General features: G+C 37.2%; 5 protein-coding genes and 1 pseudogene across 13 annotated transcripts in view; 5 read left to right on the top strand and 1 right to left on the bottom strand.

Annotated features, from left to right (window-relative positions):
- Positions 1-785: 785 nt before the first annotated feature.
- LOC110415222 (shaggy-related kinase 11) lies at positions 786-5,307 on the top strand. The gene is made up of 13 exons (XM_021426801.2): positions 786-976; positions 1,944-2,112; positions 2,247-2,339; positions 2,480-2,539; positions 2,629-2,901; positions 2,985-3,059; positions 3,245-3,301; positions 3,401-3,541; positions 3,640-3,690; positions 4,067-4,162; positions 4,244-4,327; positions 4,754-4,856; positions 4,957-5,307. Exons 2-13 carry the CDS (start codon positions 2,005-2,007, stop codon positions 5,037-5,039), a joined length of 1,224 nt encoding a protein of 407 aa, XP_021282476.1. The 5' UTR covers positions 786-976; positions 1,944-2,004; the 3' UTR covers positions 5,040-5,307.
- Positions 5,308-5,693: 386 nt separating this feature from the next.
- LOC110415676 (C2H2 and C2HC zinc fingers superfamily protein) lies at positions 5,694-6,915 on the top strand. The gene is made up of 5 exons (XM_021427370.2): positions 5,694-5,751; positions 5,921-6,067; positions 6,168-6,229; positions 6,314-6,407; positions 6,664-6,915. Exons 1-5 carry the CDS (start codon positions 5,694-5,696, stop codon positions 6,771-6,773), a joined length of 471 nt encoding a protein of 156 aa, XP_021283045.2. The 3' UTR covers positions 6,774-6,915.
- A 2,234-nt stretch (positions 6,916-9,149) lies between these two features.
- Positions 9,150-10,947, top strand: LOC110415675 (polygalacturonase At1g48100-like; annotated as a pseudogene). The gene is made up of 3 exons (XR_016351141.1): positions 9,150-9,357; positions 9,461-9,529; positions 9,693-10,947. The product of XR_016351141.1 is annotated as a polygalacturonase At1g48100-like (transcript).
- A 144-nt stretch (positions 10,948-11,091) lies between these two features.
- Positions 11,092-13,812, bottom strand: LOC110415416 (Peptidase C15, pyroglutamyl peptidase I-like protein). Of its 6 annotated transcripts, XM_021427068.2 has the most exons (6): positions 13,659-13,783; positions 13,102-13,236; positions 12,579-12,912; positions 11,869-11,973; positions 11,718-11,765; positions 11,092-11,595 (listed from the first exon to the last, which is right to left on the bottom strand). In XM_021427068.2, exons 3-6 carry the CDS (start codon positions 12,843-12,845, stop codon positions 11,353-11,355), a joined length of 663 nt encoding a protein of 220 aa, XP_021282743.1. In that variant the 5' UTR covers positions 12,846-12,912; positions 13,102-13,236; positions 13,659-13,783; the 3' UTR covers positions 11,092-11,352. The 6 variants fall into 6 exon arrangements, with proteins under 6 accessions (XP_021282743.1, XP_021282740.1, XP_021282745.1 ...); XM_021427065.2 differs by lacking the exon at positions 13,102-13,236 and having other exon boundaries at positions 13,659-13,812; XM_021427070.2 differs by lacking the exon at positions 13,102-13,236 and having other exon boundaries at positions 12,579-12,852; positions 13,659-13,800.
- Positions 13,813-14,971: 1,159 nt separating this feature from the next.
- G6PD4 (glucose-6-phosphate dehydrogenase 4) lies at positions 14,972-20,348 on the top strand. Of its 3 annotated transcripts, XM_021426093.2 has the most exons (13): positions 14,972-15,415; positions 16,075-16,339; positions 16,459-16,724; positions 16,986-17,080; positions 17,729-17,843; positions 17,964-18,169; positions 18,281-18,389; positions 18,480-18,517; positions 18,599-18,719; positions 18,794-18,996; positions 19,358-19,558; positions 19,651-19,893; positions 20,065-20,348. In XM_021426093.2, exons 1-12 carry the CDS (start codon positions 15,341-15,343, stop codon positions 19,886-19,888), a joined length of 1,932 nt encoding a protein of 643 aa, XP_021281768.1. In that variant the 5' UTR covers positions 14,972-15,340; the 3' UTR covers positions 19,889-19,893; positions 20,065-20,348. The 3 variants fall into 3 exon arrangements, with proteins under 3 accessions (XP_021281768.1, XP_021281769.1, XP_021281767.1); XM_021426094.2 differs by having other exon boundaries at positions 16,082-16,339; positions 19,651-20,348; XM_021426092.2 differs by having other exon boundaries at positions 19,651-20,348.
- NIMIN-3 (NIM1-interacting 3) overlaps positions 20,224-21,275 on the top strand; it is a 2,133-nt gene continuing 1,081 nt past the window's right edge. The window contains exon 1 of the mRNA XM_089783445.1: positions 20,224-20,254. Within this exon, the coding sequence (XP_089639571.1) occupies positions 20,224-20,254 (31 nt within the window). The remainder of the gene's footprint in view (positions 20,255-21,275) is intronic.

The raw sequence follows: 21,275 nt of genomic DNA, 5'->3' as shown, positions 1-21,275 counted from the left end.
ATATAATAATGATAGATTAATTAATAATCATAAAATGAAATTACTTTAGGATGAGTAAAAATTTGAAAGCATTTATCATCATCAAATTAGTTGTTTTTGTCAGTGGTATGGTTTATAAATTGGACAGACTACATTTAGTACCAGTCCCAGTACTGGCCAGTGTTAGTGTTGGTGTTGGACTTAGATTACCCAACCCAAGCATGGGTTTTGAGCCCAACTTTACTCAAGCAAAAAGCTTCTCTTTTTTTCTTTCTTTAATACTTAACAATTAATTCGAAATAACTTGTGTAAATGACCGATTTATATATCAAGATTCATCTCATCTCTTATTAATATGAAATCTATTTCATCTTTTATTCATATTTATTTTTCTTATAATCACATTACCTATAATAATATTACATTATAAAATATTAAACGTCACATCATATATATGTTAAGTGTTATAAAATTAAAACTTAAGTTCAATTTTGCGTGACCTTACACCCTAAAATTAAAATTTAAAAAAATTTATAAATTATAAATTCACGTTTTTAACTCAAATGACATATTTAATAATAAAGATTCATTTATCTTTTACTTTTACGAAATCTATGATAGAAAATACTAACCTTTTTATTACGAAAAAAGGAAAAAAAAGTTTGAAGAGTCAAAAGAGAGAAAAAACCCAAACGAATATTCAACAATTATTCGTTTGTTTAATTTATTATAAATCCCAAATCAGAAAATAAAGAAAACAAAAGGCCTCCTTGGTCGTTGACTGTCGCAGCGCATAAAAAAATAAAATACTAAAACGGAATAATAAAAGAAAACCAAAATGGAAAGCTCAAATATACAACCACCCAAAATCTTGTACCCATTATTTCCCCTATTTTGCCCTTTTCTCTACGCTACCGCTTAATCCTCTGTGTCGCCTCTGCCTCAACCGCGTCGTTTTTGTTTCAGCTTCCTCTTAGTTTCCTGTTTCAATCCATAGGTATACCATCCTCTGCTTCTCCTTTTTTTTTTTTTTTTGCATTTTTTAATACAGAATTTGTGGTTTTCTTTTTTTTTTTTTGCGTTTTTTCTTTAATTGATTTGGATCGGGTACGATTTTTTGGTGGTCATCAGATTTGGATCTGCAGTTTTTTTTTTCTGTTAGTTCTCAGATTTTTTTGTGGTTGAATTTTATCTTAGAGATCTTTAGTTTTGTATTTTTTTAAAAAAAAATTACTTTTTTGAGTATTATTGAGGAATGGATTGAAGTTTGAAGATGGGTTTTTTGTTGTCTCGATTTCCTTGTATAGATATCTATCTCTCATATCCTCTGTGCTTTTTTCTTTGTTTCTGCATATTTAATGCTCAGTTTTTAAATGGAAAGAACTCTTCTTTGATGCTGGTGTGAACTTGCTTGATGAGTCCATAATGATGAGCTGTATTCATATGCTGGAATCCCCCCCAAACAAGTTGAGAATTCGTGCTTATAATTAATTAAACTGGCTAAACTTTGTTATCTTTTTATGCTTCTTTTTCTTTGGTATTTTAGCTTTTAAGCTGGGTTGGCTCTATTTTTTTTTCTTTTGACTTAATAAGGAAGTTAAGCTAGATATGGACATTTCCTAATTTATACAAGATAAAAGATTTGTGCTTTGATGGACTTAAAAACTGTTGTGCTTGGTTTTTTTTTGGATGATAAAAATGGGCATCTGCTGAATTTTTTATTTTTGAAACCAGCGGAGTGATTGTTTGCAAGCTTGAACTACTACATAGGTCAAAGGGCTTACTTCACTTGATTGTTTTTGAGTATTTTTTGAATTTGTTTGATTTTATAGTTTAACTCTATTGTGTTCTGGTGAAAAAAAATATGGGTTGTGACAAATGATGGAGAAATGAAATATTTCTGTAGCATAATAGTAATTTCTCAGTTGAGTTTATTAATACCTTTTTCCCTTTTTGCATTGCAGATAAATGATTGGCTTTTGAGGTGGAAATTTAACAAGAATAGGACACTCTTTTGTCCTACAGATGGCTTCTGTGGGCATGGCGCCTACTTCTGGTTTAAGAGAATCTAACGCTGCAGGTGTAGATAAGTTACCTGAGGAGATGAATGACATGAAAATTAGAGATGACAAAGTGTGTATTTCTTTTTGTTTGACTTTTTTTTTTATCCTTTATCATTATAATCTGCCCTGCTTTCGCATTTTGCTCATTGATTAATACCGACACGCATGCAACTAGCCACTCATGGATCAGCTTAAAATTTGTAGGAAATGGAAGCAACAGTTGTGGATGGTAATGGGACAGAGACAGGGCATATAATTGTGACAACCATTGGTGGTAGAAATGGTCAGCCAAAACAGGTATTCTTCTTCTGCCTTGAGATGCTATTGCAATGAGTGAGCTAGTGCAGGTTCTTCTTCCTTTGCCCCTTTTTCTTTCAAAAAATATCTTCCAAATGACATCTTCTTTCCATATAACACTATTCTCTCTAAAATTCCAGACAATAAGTTACATGGCAGAACGTGTGGTTGGACATGGTTCATTTGGAGTTGTCTTCCAGGTAAGAAACCCTCTTGTTTGTTTCTAAAAGGTGGAATACTAAACTAATCTTGGTTTGTAGGTTAGTAATGGATGTTCTTTTAAATTTAGGCAAAGTGCTTAGAGACAGGTGAAACTGTTGCTATAAAGAAGGTTCTTCAAGATAAGAGGTACAAGAATCGTGAGCTGCAAACAATGCGTCTTCTTGACCACCCAAATGTTGTGGCTTTGAAGCATTGCTTTTTTTCAACAACTGAAAAGGATGAACTTTATCTTAATTTGGTACTCGAGTATGTACCTGAAACTGTTCATCGCGTGATCAAGCACTATAACAAGTTGAACCAAAGGATGCCATTGATATATGTGAAACTTTATACATACCAGGTACAGTGTTGGTTTTCCAAAATTTGGTTTCTATTGTGTTCTTTAAATTGTTTGAGATGCTAATAAAGATTGATGCTTGGCAGATATTTAGGGCATTATCTTATATCCATCGCTGCATTGGTGTGTGTCATCGGGACATTAAACCTCAAAACCTTTTGGTATGTTCAAATATCTGTTTCTATAGTCATATCTCCTTGTTGGTTGATTATAGTAGTGCCCCTATTTCTTTGTCTGCAAAATGAATGAATTGACAAGTGTCTTTATTTTCAACATGATCTTATTGTCTTATACCTGGCAATTCAGTGACTTATTGAGGTGGGCTTTTGTTTTTTCCTCCTTGCAGGTAAATCCTCATACTCATCAGGTGAAACTATGTGATTTTGGAAGTGCAAAAGTCTTGGTATGTTGTGATATCTATTTTCTTTGACTTCCTTCTTTAAATATCAATGCTTTGATTTTGGCTTAGGTCTTACAATTTCATATATTCTTATCTTGGCAGGTGAAAGGGGAACCGAACATATCCTACATTTGCTCAAGGTATTACAGAGCACCTGAGCTAATATTTGGAGCAACTGAGTACACTACAGCCATTGACATCTGGTCTGCTGGCTGTGTCCTTGCTGAGCTGTTACTTGGACAGGTAGGAAGCTTGTGCATATGGATTCATTATTATTATTATTATTATTATTGCCTTAAATTAATCTTGATGTTGTATTAAACTTTTTATATTTATGTCAGCCTCTATTTCCTGGTGAGAGTGGAGTTGACCAGCTTGTTGAGATTATTAAGGTACATCAATTTCTGACTAATTTAGTTTATAGTGCAATGTATATATATACATATACATGTATCTGTAATACTTAAAAGAAACTTCTTTGTGTTGATTACATTGACGGTAGGACATGAGATGACATATGCATTGTCATAAGAAATTGGCATATTTATCATGTTTCCTACAAGTGCTTTTGTTAACAATAACATCATGAAATCCCTGGTTCCTTGTGGGTGTGTCATTTGGTTGGTGTACTCAAGCTACTAACTTTAGTTGTAATTACTTTGTCATTATAAATGTCATGTTTGGTATCATAATAACTTCTTTTAGTCATTTCCAACGTCAAATTGACCTGTTCTCTTTAACTGTTGTAATTATGTGACTGTTTTCTAGGTCTTGGGCACTCCAACACGAGAGGAAATTAAGTGCATGAACCCTAACTATACTGAGTTCAAATTCCCTCAGATTAAGGCTCACCCATGGCACAAGGTATTAACAATCAAAGAAAGGGTGTTCAAATGGTCATTTCCATAACCTTATCATGCAATTACCATTTTTTTTTTGTTCTAGATATTTCATAGGCGAATGCCTCCTGAAGCTGTTGATTTGGTGTCAAGATTACTCCAATACTCTCCAAATCTCCGTTGCACTGCTGTGAGTACACAAAAAACTTTATATTATATTATTTCTTACGCTTCTTGTTTCTCCTTTGTGCTTTTCATTCGATTTGCCTTGTTTTGGAGTAAGCTCCAAGGATGGAGGTTCCTTTTTCTGATGAAAAGGGAGTTGACAATGTCAGTTGAGAAAAAAGTCAGCAGTTTAAAATTCGGTATCTGTCTGGTTTAGTAGTGTGTTTGTCAACTCTTCCACTTTCCCTTGGCCTTGAGTATACATTGACGTTAATTACTCAATCAAGAAAGAGGAAAAAGTTTAATTTGTTTTATCCTTGTTTTTTCTCTTTTGGGAGGGGGGGTTGGTGGAGGTGGTGATAGAAGAACTAAAGTTATCGTGGATGCTGAGTTATGTAATTCTTTGATATGCTTCATGCATCTCATATTGCAAATGCTGCTCTTGTTGCAGCTAGATGCCTTGATCCATCCTTTCTTTGACGAGTTGCGTGATCCAAATGCCCGCTTGCCCAATGGACGTTTCCTTCCGCCATTATTTAACTTTAAATCGCATGGTAGGGAATGATTCTGTAATTTTTTCTTTATAATAAGCTTATCGGTTCTTGTTGAGATGTATGATTGATTATTATTGGTGGTGTTTGTTCTGTCCACTAGAGCTGAAGGGTGTTCCAGTAGAGATATTGGCGAAGTTGATCCCGGAGCATGCCAGAAAGCAATGTCCTTTTCTTGGATTGTGATTTGATGCAAAATGTAACCAAGTAGCAAAAAAGTGTAATATCTTATGGAAGCTGTGTTGTTCCTATATCTATGCCAATTTATTATTGTTGTATGCCTGTGTTGTGTTACCCTGTTATGTAAAAGCAGATTTAGACATAATCCTCCTGTCCAAACTCCAAAACCTATATCACGACAGATTGTAACGTCTACAGTAGATGGAAACCATCATTTACTTTTGATGTGTTGACTGTAATCCCGGAGCAGGCAAAAGATCAGTGTTTATTTGAACTTATTTCTGTTATAGGCAGCTATTTAAGCAGTTTTGGTTTCCATAACGATGCTCTGCTGCCTGGTTAAGTCTTAACGATACCGGCTTTTAGCCCACTCTCCAGACCGCCCTGTATTTTCCTGAGTGGCAATCTGGATATCCAGCCAAGGAAATCAAATGATACCACTTCATCCCGAGGCTGTAATGAAGTTTTTCTCTTCTTTTGTGGGTTCAAAAATGCTTTCAAAATAAACAAGAACTATGTTGTGGGAGTGGATCAATGAGAAAGAAGAGAAAAAGGAGAACCCAACGAGGGGAGATTCGTACAGCTCTAGGAGTTTTGATGCTACGTTCCACTTAGTTAGAAGAATACAAGCCATTGAGATTTAAAGATTAAGACTAGAAGATGGTGCGAGAATTTCCCTTGTTCCCAACCGAAACTGGTGGGAAATTTTTGATTGGTGGTTGGAAAGTAAGCACAAGGCATGAAACAGAAACAACAAAAAAGTAGCAACGAACAAGCCTAGGGAAGGCTGCTCCAACTGCATCCTGAGTTACCAGATCAACCATTCCTGGGTTTGTGATGGAAGAAAAGGCCAGGCAGTTTGTTAGTAGACAGCCTGTGAACTGAAGAAGACAAAGAAAATGCGCTGGGAAAGTATTACTGCGACTACTGCGAGAAGCAGTTCCAAGACACCCCTTCTGCTCGAAAGCGCCACCTGCAGGGTCTCCAACACCTCCGTGCGAAAGCTCAATGGTACCACTCCCAAAACGCCAATGGTAGTTTGCCAGTACTGCCACCTTACTTATCATATATATGCAACAATTGTTTATTCATCAAATGGCTGCTTTCCTTCTTTCTTCTACGATTCAATTGCAGATCCCAATCACAGTTTAACAGAACCCTTTGCAAAAGGAGTCTGCAATCGCTTCCTCAAAACGGTAAACATCCCTCTCTTCTCCAAACTCTTCTGGGTTTTCTTCATTGATTCAATTGGATTTGTTTCTTCTTTTTCCTTCTTCTAGGGATTTTGCCAGTTCGGAGATAACTGCAAATACTTCCATCCCATGAACGATTCGCGAGGCGCAAATCCTCAAGCAGCAGCTGCGCCTGGACCAGGTCATTTCCATTTTGAATTTTATTGATTCATGTTAAGCAATAGGGATGTCTAAATCATCTTAGATTTTTTATAATAGAATCTGACAAGGAGCAACAGTCTTAGTTCTAGTTTCAATGCTCAAGACAAGTAGGAACTGTAACTGTCAGGACCCTCCTCCAGACAAGTGGGAGCGTAACTGGGTGGGTGATCACCCTTTCTTTTGGCTTTTTATGGTTCTTCTCCTGCTTATTCTTTTTATCTTGCTGTGATTTACAGGTGGTGTGGAGGGAGCTGGTATTGGAATGTCGTGGGGCAATCTCCCGCCATCCCTGAAGCCTCCACCTGAGGGTGGATACCCTCCACTGCCCTTTGTGGATTGGGGATAAGTCTGTTAGACGCCAATTTTGTCAGTTGCTACTGATATGACTACTGCTGTTATACTTTTCTACTACTTGTTCTTCAATGTCAAAGCTATGCTGTTTATGGTTATGTTAGTGCATGTTAAATAAAACAATCACCTTTCTGTTTCCTTTGCTTTGTTCTCCTTCTGTATGCGATTGATTCATGAAAAAGGAAGTTTATAGCTGTACAGGAATACATGAAAGGTCTCAACTATGGACATAGGATAATGTCATCATTCAATTTTGATCAGTTCGACTCCATGTAAATACATCCTTAAAGACACAACCTTGACTTGCTCCCCACTGTCTTTGCATCTTTGTTTCTTATGGTACTGATCTTGTTCAATTTCGGTTTTTCTTTCTAAAGGATCTAGTTTATGGTATTCCTGGAGAGAATTTTCTCTCGAGTATTGTGGTAAGCCTTTCAGTTATGTCATTCCAGACTTTGTTGGCTTAAGTTGGGTTTGTCTCAGTGTAATGATGAAATTCTGTCCCTACCTGGTATGATACACCCATCCATCCCCCTCAGAATTTGTATCCAAGTTGAGTTGTTGTTCTGCAACAGAGCCTTGACCGGCCCAAGAAAGGAACCCACCACTTTGTTACCACACGTCTCATGTTCATTATCTGATATCTCAAAAAATTTTCTCCAGTAGTTTATGCCAGAAAACCTAACCACTTGCAAAGTATCATTGAAACTGTGATTTGTTGACAAATAAGAAGTAATGGTTCAATAATGCATCATATTTGTATTTGACAGAGTCATCAAGCTTTTGATTAATTTAAAAACAAAAACCAGAAAGAAGATCAAATTTCCATTATGTGAGCTATGCATGACTTAAGAAGAAAAATGAGTGTCACAATCAGAAAAATGAAAGAGACAAAAAAGCAGAAGCTATGGCCAAGCTCGACAAAAGATTCCCATTGTTAATTAAGTGCTCTTAGTCAAACATTCCTGCCAAGGAGAACAGACAAGTTGAGAATGAAAACTGCCCTTCAGATCCAAAGTGTTGCACTGCAGCTACTTGTAAACTACTCTCATTTTCCATGAATTTTGTAATTATCCTATGTTCTATATATAATGAGTGTATGGAAGCAGGTAGAGGTAGACTGTTAACTTTATGTTTATGCCCACTTGCTTATGGACTGCAATAAGAATGAAACCATTATCCATTCTCCTTATTCAATTTGCAAGGGGCTGAAGTTGAATTATTTAAGGATGCTAAAACCAGCTAGGTTAGGTTCTATCTCATTAGACAGAAGGAAGATTGAAGTGGGTACTTGGCAAAAACATGTCACTTTGAGATGCTAAGGATCTGTCATCATTAAGGCTATTTTTCAGTACTGAAACCATTATTGTAAGGCATTACCGAAGATGCTTTATGTACCCTCTTGACCCAAAACTAGGAAAAAAATTTAAAAATGGTAATCTCAAAGTGACCATGTGGATTGACGGAAAAGAAAGGAAGCTTTCTCACCACCTACTAAGTAACAGCCTCCTTTCATCTTTGATTCCAAGGTACTGTGCTTAAACTTTCATTTCTGAAATAAACAAACAGGGACAAGGGGGAGTCAATGAAGCAAATGGCAAGAGCATGCATTTCTGATTTTACTACTGCCCGCCCTCCACATTCCCTTTAGCCTTAGTTTGCTTGAATGCAGCTTCCACATTAGGCCAGCCCCTAAATGGAAAACGGAGCTGTGGTCGGTTTCGTGCCATAATTATAATCCCAGTTGCAGATTGAGATTGAGTTGACCCCAAATCCAAAGGAGCCTTCCACTGAGAATTCCTACTTTCCTAGTATAAGAAGAGACGGCTGCATTGCAACTGATTCTTTTCAGCCGTGATCTCTTTGCAAGTTGTTCTCTTGCTCCAAGTGGTAAGTGGTCACATACTCTGCTGAACTCCTTTTTACCATTTTCCACTTCCCAAAACGTGGGGACCTTGCTTCTCTGTATATCATCATCATCTCTAGGTGATGCCAAAGCAAGGTGGTGGCCTCATAGATGGCAGGGGAGAGAAATGGTGGAATCTTCCCTGCAAGCCTCAAAAAGTAATCTACATCTCATGTTCAATATTTCTGTTACTTCATTATTAAATTCCATGACTAACATAGTATATCTACTAAGCAGGGAATTAATGGAACAACAATGCCTTGTCCCTGCGATAGCCCAGTAGTAAGTACAAGACTTTTTCACCGAAAAGTAAACTACCATCAATTAATCCAGAAGATCATCCGTGCCCTTTACCTAATGGTGCAGATACTCCAGATTTCCTTATTGAACAAAGAAACGACAAAAATAAAACAGTTTTTTTTCTTTCATTTTTTGAAGATTTATCATGGGATTTTGCTCATGCAGGCTATCAGGTTTTTCATGAGCTCTAACTTGACTGTCCAAGGACTTAAGACCAAGAATAGTCCCCAGTTCAATTTCAGGTTTGATGCTTGCCATGACGTTCGTGTAGAATCACTAACAATCAAAGCACCTGCTCAAAGTCCCAACACGGATGGAATTCACATAGAGAACACTAATAATGTGCAAATATACAATTCAATCATATCAAACGGTAATTTTTCTTTATAGTTGTAATAATTCTTAAGAATGAAATACAAGCATATAATAAAGAAAGCACGTTTATTCTATAAATTCACATTTACCATCATCTTTAGGTGATGATTGCGTATCCATTGGAGCTGGTATATAAAGAATATAACTTGTGGGCCAAGTCATGGAATAAGGTAACTCATTACTAGCTTCTGTTGATAATTGTCATTGAGCTTCTAAATACCAAAGTTCTTAGGCCGGCGGAAGGTGGCTAGATATGGTTCCTATCTGCAACTCATTGATATCATTACCGTACATCAAATCTTCCAAGGTTGACATCATCTGTTCTTAGTGCAGCATTGGTAGTCTAGGGATCCACAACTCACGAGTTTGCGTTTCAAATGTCAGCGTTTCTGATTCGGTCATCAAGCATTCTGACAATGGCGTCCGAATCAAAACCTGGCAAGGCGGCTCAGGCTGTGTGTCCGGGGTTAAATTCCATAACATTCGTGCGGATGCTGTTCGTAATCCTATCATCATAGATCAATACTACTGCCTCACCAAAACCTGCAGTAACCAAACAAGTGCGGTTGTGATTGATGACATTTCCTGTAGTAATATTAAGGGCACATATAATGTTAGAAGGCCACTAGTGCGTTTTGCTTGCAGTGATTCGATCCCATGCACAAACCTGAGGCTGGCAGATGTAGAGCTGCTTCCCACCCTCGGACTGATCCTGGCAGACCCATTTTGCTGGAATGCTTAAGGAGCTGTCCTGACGCATACTATTCCACCAGTTTATTGCTTGATGGAGGAAACACCACAGCTGCTAGCCCACAATTATGCTGATAGATGTTGAATCAGATTATCATGTAAAAATGTTTAGATTAATCAACTGTGTCGAGTGATATAGATCAGGAAAAAGAAACTTCTCTTATCATGGGATTTTACATCAGCAACCTCCATCCTTTCTTTAATTAATAAAGGTTTGAAACCAATACTTTGGCTACCATTTCTATATGCCATCATGGGTTGGAATGAGTAGTTATCTACTTTCATTGAATCAATCCATGGTGGGAGGTCGGTGCACGAGATTATCTTCCCTATCACCCATCATTCTCTCTCTCTCTCTCTCTGTCCCTACAAACACTTTAGGTGGGGCTGCATCAGAGTGACTTGATGTGAGCACTCAACAACATTACTCTGATAATAAAGTCAAGCTCACAAACTATTTTAATCACTTTGTACTGCAAAGTATTGACATGGGAAGGAATTGAATGATTTGAATTTGCAGAAACAAACTCAAAGAACTGGACAACCCAGGGGCAAAGATTATAACTTTTCTTTTCTTGTTAAGTGTTCTGGACTGCTTCATGCACATTGATGGACCTATACCAATCACAGCATGAAATGACGTTAGATTAAGCTGGCTTGCAACTCATAGTGTACAACAGACAGAAATGTTTAACAAGAAACTTGGTATAAGGATTGATGGTGAAGGTGACAATGAGAAAGTGAAAGTGATCTGAAGTGTGCAAAACCTCCCCGAAAATGTGATAGTTCAATTCTTTTTTCATTTTAGCTTCTGCACTATATGAACAGATGCTTCAACCTTATTTGCAGAAGCCATTAAAGAGAGCAAACCACATGACATTAGTCATTAGTTAGAGAGATATAAGAGAGTGGAAACACAGTTGCACAACCTTAGACAACAGAGTAAGAAGATAGACTCGAACTTGAGAAGTACAGACAAACGTTCTGGTAACGGAAGCAATCTGAAACTTTATTCACATATTAACATGAAGATTCTGAGAAATTTTCAAGCAACCAAAGGAAGTGTTTAGAGAAACAAAAGAAATACATAAGGTGTATGTGCTGAAATCCATTCTTCCATTCACATACACTTATCTGTTTATTGAAGCCTTAATGCATCCTTCCATCCACACTCACATACATGGTCAACAACAGTACAACCGTATTAATTCCTGGACATAAAAATGTGAGCCGATATGGTATGTTACTGACATAGAGAAGTAAGTACTTCCAATAAGGAAGCAGAAAACTTCATTTGGGTCTCCTCATCTATGGTCAAGAAGAGAGGGACATGGACAAAGAGTGATTTGGTCCCATTCTGCTCCGCAAAGCAAAGGGAGTGATAGTAAACATAATTGCACACAAACCGTCCTGCATCATCAGAAGTCATCACCTCATAACCCTTCTTTGCTAGGGCCTTTGCAATCTCCTCAACAGGAAGAGAAGTCTGCACAGCGGTAACAGAGGAAACTCTTTAAGGATGGAGGTAAGAGATGAATCGCATATTCAAATGTATGTAATTAACCATGATAAGCAAGAACAGCTAGACTTTAAAGACATCCATACTACCTGTCGCACACGTGAAATTCCACCATCTGCAGGGATAATGGGTACTTTCTGCAAACAACACAAAACAATTAACAAAAGGAAGAAAGTTGAGAAGGAAGAGGCATGATAAATTGCAGATGCACTATGAAACGGGCAAAGGAATATATCTAACCAGAGGTTTCCATCCCATTTCATCAGGGCAACGAAAAGTAGCTTCATTCACAGCTTGATGCTCAATAGCGAATCTACTTGCACCACTATTGACTCCAAAATGTAGCTGAAGAAGTCAGAATGGACAGGAAACATGAGGTGTGAATTTATGAGGCAATGAGTTTGATTGCACCAAAGACAAGTTATTAAGATAACATCGGTTGAGAAAATCCCTAATCAATAATGCATCAAAATAGGCATCACTTATTGCAAGCGTGCTTTGTTAATGTATATAAGGTGGCAAAGAAAGCACAAAGATGGCTGGAAAATAATAGCTGATCTCAGATTACCAGATTGACTAATTTGTAAATCCCATAACATTACATTACATATGAATTTCAGCTGGCACATTATCAACATTAAATTACATAAGATTTTACCCTTTTCCCTTTTTGACATATTAATGAGAAAAGATGGGAGGCAGGGAACTATGTGAGAGCTATAATCACCCTCTAGTATGCATAAAGCAGGTAAGCTTAAAAGGCCTCCTGCCTACTTCATGCAAAGCTAAAAGGAATTATTCATAAATTGTTCACAGTTCATTGCTGCAACAGTGCTATAACAAGAGAATTCAACACCAAGAACCGGATGCACTTTCTTAATGCAGCCATGATGTTAATATGCATACATGAAAGTAAGCAATTACTACACAGTAGTAAGTGAGTAACTAACCCAAATAACTCTCCCAGAACTTGAAGATTCAGAACCCTTCCCATTTAAGGCAGATTGCAAAGTCTGATATAGCGGAGTGAGTGCTCCCTGGCCTGCAGTCTCAAGCACACTACAACTGCCGAGAATAAGACCTTTTGGCAAACCATTCTTTTTTGTGTACTCTTTCAAATTAGTAACAATTGTTTCAGTTGGATTCTCTGAAACTCCATGAAATTTCTTAAAACCAGTCACATGGATGGTTACTGCTGCTGGCCCTTCCGACCCCATCAATCAACTATTGGAATGATAGTGACAATGTGTTATCACAAGAAAATTGATATAGTTATCTAAGTACCTGCATTAAGCAACAGGAAACTTAAGTAACAGAAACAGAATGTCATAAGCTTGATGAAACAGGAAACTGGGACATCCTCCCAGTTTCAAAACCGAGAACTTTCATGGTTAACAAATTTATACTTCTAGATGGTAACAGGGGAATGAGAGCTCGAGTTTTAGCTTCTAGATGCATCAGCTCAATATTTACCCTATAGTAGTTGATCCGTCAACTGGCCTTCCGAACAATGAAACGTTCAGACACTATAATTCTGATGACTAATTCATTCCTTTTGTCTTCCAACGGATAATACTCCATAAAATTACGTGTAATTGGGAATAAAAGCTTCAAAAACCCAAATTTTTTGTAAGTCTAGATAGCAGATAGATACAGGATAAAGTAGAGAAGAGACAATTCAAGTATATGCGGGAAGACATAAAACCAAGCTGAGAAACAGAGTTAAGAAATCAAAATTGGGAGAGCAAATGGCCATAATATACTTTCCAAAAAACCATCGACGAACAATCTTAAAATCAGACAAACCGATCTAAGACTAAGACCAATCAAATGAACATCAAACTAAATCATTGAGAATTTCTCCCAACAAAGCTTAAAAGCCAAGCCAAGATAGAAAATTGATCAAATATCCAGATGGACAAAGACCTGAAAAAGAAAACCCAGAAATTCTACCTGAAAAGCAAAGGCCCGGGATTGCAACTTGTGAAATGAAAAAATTGACCATTAAAAAATAAAGAAGTTTTGCTCACCTGTAATGTTGACAAAAAAAGGGCAAGAGAAGAAAAATGAAATGACTCAACCACTAGTCTTATCTAATCTAAAGATGATTTAAACACAAAGACTGGACTGATGATAAAGGTTCCCACTTGATTATAAAAAGAGAGAGAGAAAAGGAAAAAAATTATAATATAATATTTATATGTTTGTTTAGATTACCAAACGTGGTAGCTAGTGGGGGTCACTTTCAAAGAAAAAAACCTGTATTTATATTATTAACCAAAATAAAAGAAACTGTGTCTACATTACTGGTGATGAAGTTTTGATTGATGCTTGATGGTCATCGGGCATAGGACCGAGTTAAGTTACACGATTGTGTACATACAACATAGCATGGCAATTTGTAAACTGTAAAAAAGGGAAAAAGGACCAGACCTTCTGTTTCTGTCTTGTCTCTTGTGCCTTCTTTTATCCAATGACATGTCGTCTAGTTTGCTGTGCATGGCTTTGGCAGATACTGCATGCTACTTATGTTTGGGGCCGGGGTGGGAAATATTCTTTTTTTCTATGCCTATTATAAAGTACACTGCTTTTGGACTGCCTTTTGCTAGCGTGACATGTGGGGTTTTTTTCCCCTGTTATGCCATGTAGTAAGAATTTGATCAACCAATGTTTAAAGCCTCAACATGATAAACAGTAATACTTGGTTTACAAAATGAGGTCAGAAACATTATTTGATAATCAAAGCCATGGGAATGGGAGTGTTTGTGACACTTAAGATTCTCCATTCTACTCATTTTTTATTTCTGCCTCCATTCCTTATGGCCTTTGGATACCATGGCAGCACATCTCGAGGGACAAAACAAGTGTATTTGTTGTTTAACTTGTTTTCCCCTGCCTGCCTTAAGGAATTCCTTCCGTTCATATAATATAATCCTATGTACACCTATGTTTGAATAAAAAGAAAAGGGAAAAAAAACCAGTGGATACGCAAAAGAGTTTCCCAGGAGGGTGAGCTGTTGATATCCAATGTAACAAGCTAAGCTAGGCTACTATCTGAGCTCATTCTTTGATAACAATAATAATACTAATAATACTGGGTTTGGTGCATCTGTCAAGGGATTAAACCCACATCCACATTGGAAGACAAAAAGGGTCGATGAAAAATTGTTCATTTGATTTCGTATTTGGTTTCCGAGCAGTGGGAAAACGATTGCGTACAGTTGGTCTATGATCTATAAAGAAGACATCGGGCTGTCGACAACAAGCCCAAATCCCTGCTGACACTTTTTGGGCCAAACTCAGCTCGAAAGACTTATGACAACCCCGTCTGCAACTGGGAAGTGCCGTGTCCTCTTTGACTTCCCAGTATGGTTCCTTGCTTCCTGCTTTCAGGTTCCAAGGGGCAGATGACAAAGTTCGGAAAGTGAAAACGTACCGAAACAAAGATAAACCCAGAACCAGACAAGAGACAACGACTCCATCACAAATCCCTAGAAAGCATTGATTAATGTCATCATATTCAGTCTCACCCTTTCAGAACCGTTCATTTGCTTACTTTCACTCACAGGCTTTTGATCTTCTGCATCGAAAACCACTCCACTCTTAGTTTCGCTCATCCTGGAACTTGCCTTTGAGCTTGAAGTACAAAAAAGTTTTATAATACAAGCTTAAAAACCCCGAACACAAGCTCCAAATAAAACAAAGAAGAAGGATGTCAGTTTCATTTTCACATTTCTCGATACCCATCTCAGAATCTTCAATTGCTCGATCTATTTCTCTCTTCCCCGTAAGCTTCTATATTCCCATCCCATGTATACTTCTATTTTTGTTGTTCGGGAAAGTGTAGGAAAGTAGACTACTCTCTCTCTGTCTCTCTCTCTCTGTAATTTAGCACTAGCCTTATGCAAATACTGATTTCACTTATTAGTTGAGAAGCTAGAGATGAATTGAGGTTTCACTTGTAGAGAACAGAGAGGTCAAATCAAACAAAAGGATCAAACTTTTGTATGCTTTTTTTGGTCCCTTTGTCTTGATGGGTACCCTTTTCAATTCTATATTACAACCTAATTGAATATGATCATCTGTAATATTTTCAGCCAAATTTGTATGCTTTCATTTGAAATTTTACCTGGCATGGACAACACATTATATTCAACAGTTGGGTTGCTTGAAAACTTAAGCACATGGAAAGTTTTTGAATTGTGTAGAAATAGATCTTTAATGATCGATTGAACTCGATCCTGCCTTCAATTTTTTGTGTGCATGTGTGTGCTAGTACATATGAATACACAGTCAGTCCCTTAGACAAGTCACATGAATTGCAGCTCAAATGGGTTTTTGCTTACTATTTGATTTTAAAACATTATTTTGAATCATTTTTTAGTTAGAGAACATATTTGAATGTATAAGAGTCAGCATCCTATAACTTGATTATGTTGCATGTAGGATGCAGCCAACAGGTTCCGATCATTGAGAGGCAGTCGGCTTGTGCTCTACGTAGGAGCTGGCAATTTCTGCCGGAGGTTTTTTGGTTTGAAACTACAGATGCTGAAGAGGCTAAAGATTCAGCAGCGAAATAGAAAGCGTGAACCTGCAAATGAGTTCAAGAGCATAAGAAATCAGGACAAGGATCAGTCGGAAAATCCTTTGAGAAATTTAGCAAATGATGAACTATTTTCTGAAGCAGCATCAACCATATCTTCGCTCAATGGTTGGGAAAAAAAGAAGCTACGTTATGTTATTCCAGTTTCTTGAAGTTGGTTTCTTTCATCATATATGTGACAATTTTTATCAGTCCCTTTTTAATCCTGTCAACTTTGAACATTGTAGATTTCACAGAAGAACATACAAGATCAACTTCACAACCAAAAGAAAGTTCTTTGCCTAGTTCTCAAAATGTTATCTCGAAAAAGCCAGACGCTTCTTTGGAATTGCCTTCCTCTTTCGTTCAAACACATTCCTTAAATTTGAATGTTGATGATCATCATAGAGGACCCTCTCTGTGCATTGCTGTTATAGGAGCTACTGGTGAACTTGCTAGGAAGAAGATTTTTCCAGCATTATTTGCTCTATATTACAGTGGTTTTCTTCCTGAGGTAGTGCTACTCTAATATCTAATGAGTTGGGTTTCCTATTATCAAATAGCCCATCCGTTTCTTCAGGATTTTATTCTTTTCAAATCATTAGGCTTATTATTTGGATTTGGGACTGACCAAGAATTAGGATCTCCTTGTGTTGAATAGATACATCAATAATATGAATTAAGTTCTTTCTTTCCCATGAATAACAATATCCGTGCATGTTGGTAATGTGGTGAATGTTTCTCATTCTTCAATTTATCATTTACATGACTGCAGAATGTTGGTATCTTTGGTTATTCCAGAAAGAATTTGACAGATGAAGATTTAAGATCCCTCATTGCTTCAACTTTGACTTGCCGCATTGATCATGAGTATGGTCCTCACCCATGTTACATTATGGTACCCTCTGTGAAATCATTGTCTTCAATTATTAATCCTTGTATTTTACAGTTTCTATAATTTTCAAATGGAGTTTGGTTTTTAGAGCTGCATTATGTAGTTTATTCCTGATTGAAAAGGTTTTAGAAAGTGATAGGAAAGAGAAGGGTGAAGGGATGGAAAAAGATATACTCTCTATCAACTAATTGGAAGGAGGCAGTTCCATCGACTTAGTAGATTTGTTTATTTATTCATTCTTTTTTGATGGATCAGGCAGTTACCTAACCATATGCGTGTTGCTTTTATTTCGCTGACAACTTGCGGAATGATGAGCAATGCATGTATGGTGGAATGATTTTAACACAATTTCAACAAGAATGTGTCGCTCATGTGTTAGCGGTGGACAGGACTGTAAAAGCTTAAACCCTAGAAACTTGTTTTGGATTTCAACCAACCAATTTCTTGTTGAGAATTTGAATTTCTTCAGATTACTTTGACTCTTAGAGTTCAGAAAATCATAATTGCATTTGCTCTTGCCATAGTTAGCTATGTATGAAACTTGTTCAGATGCTACATTAATCATCAATAATTTACTGGTCCCTTTTTTTTCCTTATCTTTTTCTTCTAATTTCCTTTTCCAGGCAAAACTGTGAGGACAAGATGGATGCGTTTCTTAGTAGAACATACTACCTTAATGGAGGTTATGACAACAAAGAAGGGATGTCTAAGCTGAATGCTCGAATGGAGCAGATTGAGGTAAGCAACACTTAGAATTGTAGGTTTTCAACTTAGATGCATTTTGTTTGTCCTTCTAATCTTCAAATTGAATGCTTTGGAATTTTGATAATTGATTCTTTAACAGCTTATCTGCTTCAGGAGGGATATCGTGCAAACAGGATATTCTACCTTTCTGTTCCACAAGAAGCACTTCTGGACGTTGCTTCCTCTCTTGCCAATAATGCCCAAACAAAGAAGGGTTGGAATCGTATAATAATTGAGAAACCTTTTGGATTTGATGCTCTATCTTCTCAATGGTTTACAAAATCCCTTCTTTCTAATTTCGAGGAGAAGCAAATTTACAGGTGCATGCATATGCATGTTGTTTGTCCTTCTATGTTAACAAACTGTTCAAACCATTATCACATAATTTATACTTTATCATTACTTTACAATTTACATCAATCTTACTACAGGATAGACCACCTCCTCGGGAGGAACCTTATTGAAAACCTCACAGTTTTAAGGTTTTCAAATCTAGTTTTTGAGCCATTGTGGAGTCGGACTTACATCCGCAATGTGCAGGTAAACTTGGTTTCAATGTAAATGCTGTTTGCCCACCTGTGCTTTTAGGGACGCAATGCTGTTGATTACATCTTTGCATTATTTTTGCAGGTGCTTTTGTCAGAGGACTTGGGTATGCAGAGTGGAAGGTACTCATAATCATTTTTCCTTTCTGTCTCCAGCAAAGAGTATTACATCATCCTAATTATTCCATTCATTCTTTAATACAGGTATTTTGATGGTTATGGGGTCATTCGGGACATTGTTCACAGTCACATGCTCCAGACGATAGCATTGCTAGCCATGGAACCACCTATAAGTCTTGATGGTGAAGATATTCGAAATGAAAAGGTACCCATCTTTTCCTTGTGTGAGAAGCACAACTTGAAAGCACCTAGTCTTTTTAATGAGAAGCTTCTTTTCAGGTCAAGGTTCTCAGATCAATTCGCAAATTGGACCCTAGTGATGTGATTCTTGGCCAGTACAAAGCTACTTCTGGAGAGAGGGTTGATGTGAGCTTGAGCAGCCTGACCCCTACCTTTTTTGCTGCTGCATTATACATTGACAATGGACGTTGGGACGGTGTACCTTTCTTAATTAAAGCTGGTGTGGGACTTATCAAACACAGGTGAGATATAACAAATACTCTATTCAATTTTGTTTTTTTTATGGAATAACTACTAGTGTTCTATGGCCACATCTGAAGATATTTTTTTGGAGGAGCAGTATACATTCTCTGAAATGATAATGCTTCAATAAATGTCGAATAAATTACTAATTTTAATAAGTTGCAGTAAAAGCTTTGCTGTAGTTGATGAATTCTGTATTCAAAAAATGAATCTTTTCTGGGGTCTATATCGGGTTTGTTGGTGTATGCGTACAGATGTCTTTTGGCAACATATGATAGTTGCTGTTTCCAGAAGCTAATGCTTAATGTTTTAAATATTGACATTTTTATTTGCTCACCGACGTTAGATTATGTTATGCAGAGTGGAGATACGTATACAGTTTAATCATGTTCCTGGAAATCTCTATCGTGAACGATTTAGGCATAATACTGACCTCGCGACCAATGAGCTGATTTTACGTGATGTACCTGATGAGGCCATCCTAGTTAAAATCAACAATAAAATTCCAGGACTAGGGTTGCAGTTAGATGCTTCTGAGCTAAATTTGCTTTACAAGGACAAGTGAGCACTCATGTTGTTTCTTCTTATAATTTTCACACTGACGGCAACTTATCTTTGATGTTTCTCATGCTGTGTTATTGTTTCTACTAAAGGTATAACGTTGAGGTCCCTGATTCATATGAGCATCTTCTGCTTGATGTCATTGATGGTGATAATCATCTCTTCTTGAGAAGTGATGAGCTTGCAGCTGCATGGAGTATTCTGACTCCTGTTCTACAAGAGATAGACCGGAATAATATAGCTCCGGAGCTGTATGAGTTGGGAGGCAGAGGCCCAGTTGGAGCATACTATCTTTGGGCTAAACATGGGGTTCGGTGGGCAGACGACTAAAAAAGGTAAAGCCTTTGCTGTTTGAGATAATAAAACACGTTATTTGGCATAATTGTGCGGTCATTCCACCACCACTCCTAGTATGGAAGAAAGCTTTGTATACGTAAATCATGTAAAAAGTATAGTATCTTATGTATCTGTCTGTTTGGTTTTCTGCTATACCTCAAAACCCGCAGATTTGGGTGTAAAGTGCTCAGCTTTTGGAGCAGCTGATTTATTCCTCGGACTCCTATGTGGTCAAGATCCTAAAACTGCTGTCGCATCTGATACTTTGTGTTATGTAATGATTCATGTGTTCTGTTTCCAGAGCATCAGACTGATGCAATAGTACAATGATGGAGAACCTGTCAGTTAAAGTGGGGCAAGGTTTTCTTTGAAAGAGTGGTAAATACCAGAAAAAGAAAGAGCAGAGTTCCATCTTTGCTCGTTTTGGATGGAGAAAATTAGCCACATCCTGCGCCGGTTGGTTGCAAGAGAGGGTCAAATGGATCATTTATATCACAACTAGTCAAGCAATGTACATACTTTTAAGATCAAACGAGAGTCATGTGAGTTCTTCTCCCCCATGATCATCCTTTCAGGTTTTGCTCAATGGCCCCCTGCTTTGATTATTCATTCAGAGCTAAATATATCAGGCAGGGAGCTTTGATGGGTTAAACTTGTCTTGCATTTTCTGTTTGATTATCCAAAGATATTTTGGATGCAAAGGTTTCATCATTAAATCTGTCGTGCCTTTTCTGTTCACGTTATCTTTAATATATGATCACTGTCACCCATGCCAAATGTTCTGATGAGATTTGAGAGCTAATTATGGCTTAGAGGAAGGTTTTGAAGAGTCAATGTTGGGGTTTTCATTGATCCTGGAAACTAAATATCTTCTCCTAAGTCTCTATTTTGGGCAGCGAAGATACATGACTATTATAGAAATATCTCTAAACACCAATTAAGCACTGTTGTTCAACAGTAATCGTGCATTTCAAAATGTATACCGAGATTGATGATGGATAAGGCGAGAAATCTTAGACGTACATTTTTAATAAAAGATCACGATTTACATCAACTTGATTTAAAGTTTGACTTCATAAATTTAGTATGAATATTTAAATATTCAATTTTAGTCTAACATAAAGCCGAGTCAATATTGAGATTTAAAATTTGATGATCATCAAAATCTGATGACCTAATGGATTCCCGAAGGTGAACACAGCCGCCAGGAAGAGCCGAGGGGGGCAGCATTGCGGATGTCATACCGAAGGCGTCAGCTGGAGTTGATTGGAACATTACGTTATGGCCACTGACGTGAACAAATTATTCTTGTCACCCACCCAAAATATATGTATATATATATATATATATATTCCTTGTTCACTTCAATGTACGAAATCAC

The sequence above is a fragment of the Theobroma umbraticum genome, unplaced genomic scaffold (assembly GCF_002168275.2).
Source record: "Theobroma umbraticum cultivar Fairchild unplaced genomic scaffold, ASM216827v3 scaffold_147.0, whole genome shotgun sequence".
Taxonomy (NCBI): domain Eukaryota; kingdom Viridiplantae; phylum Streptophyta; class Magnoliopsida; order Malvales; family Malvaceae; genus Theobroma; species Theobroma umbraticum.
This window is presented reverse-complemented; position numbering and strand designations above follow the sequence as displayed.

Coding starts and splice junctions, on each gene's coding strand:
- LOC110415222 (XM_021426801.2), top strand. CDS start 2,005: ATGGCTTCTGTGGGCATGGCGCCTACTTCTGGTTTAAGAGAATCTAAC. Junction 2,340..2,479: donor GAAATGGTCAGCCAAAACAG/GTATTCTTCTTC, acceptor CTAAAATTCCAG/ACAATAAGTTACATGGCAGA. Junction 4,163..4,243: donor AGGCTCACCCATGGCACAAG/GTATTAACAATC, acceptor TTTTTGTTCTAG/ATATTTCATAGGCGAATGCC.
- LOC110415676 (XM_021427370.2), top strand. CDS start 5,694: ATGGTGCGAGAATTTCCCTTGTTCCCAACCGAAACTGGTGGGAAATTT. Junction 6,230..6,313: donor GCAATCGCTTCCTCAAAACG/GTAAACATCCCT, acceptor TCCTTCTTCTAG/GGATTTTGCCAGTTCGGAGA. Junction 6,408..6,663: donor AGCAGCTGCGCCTGGACCAG/GTCATTTCCATT, acceptor TGTGATTTACAG/GTGGTGTGGAGGGAGCTGGT.
- LOC110415416 (XM_021427065.2), bottom strand. CDS start 12,845: ATGGGGTCGGAAGGGCCAGCAGCAGTAACCATCCATGTGACTGGTTTT. Junction 11,974..12,578: donor GTTCTGGGAGAGTTATTTGG/GTTAGTTACTCA, acceptor TGACTTCTTCAG/CTACATTTTGGAGTCAATAG. Junction 11,596..11,717: donor GAATTTCACGTGTGCGACAG/GTAGTATGGATG, acceptor ACCGCTGTGCAG/ACTTCTCTTCCTGTTGAGGA.
- G6PD4 (XM_021426093.2), top strand. CDS start 15,341: ATGTCAGTTTCATTTTCACATTTCTCGATACCCATCTCAGAATCTTCA. Junction 16,340..16,458: donor AACCATATCTTCGCTCAATG/GTTGGGAAAAAA, acceptor TGAACATTGTAG/ATTTCACAGAAGAACATACA. Junction 16,725..16,985: donor ACAGTGGTTTTCTTCCTGAG/GTAGTGCTACTC, acceptor ACATGACTGCAG/AATGTTGGTATCTTTGGTTA.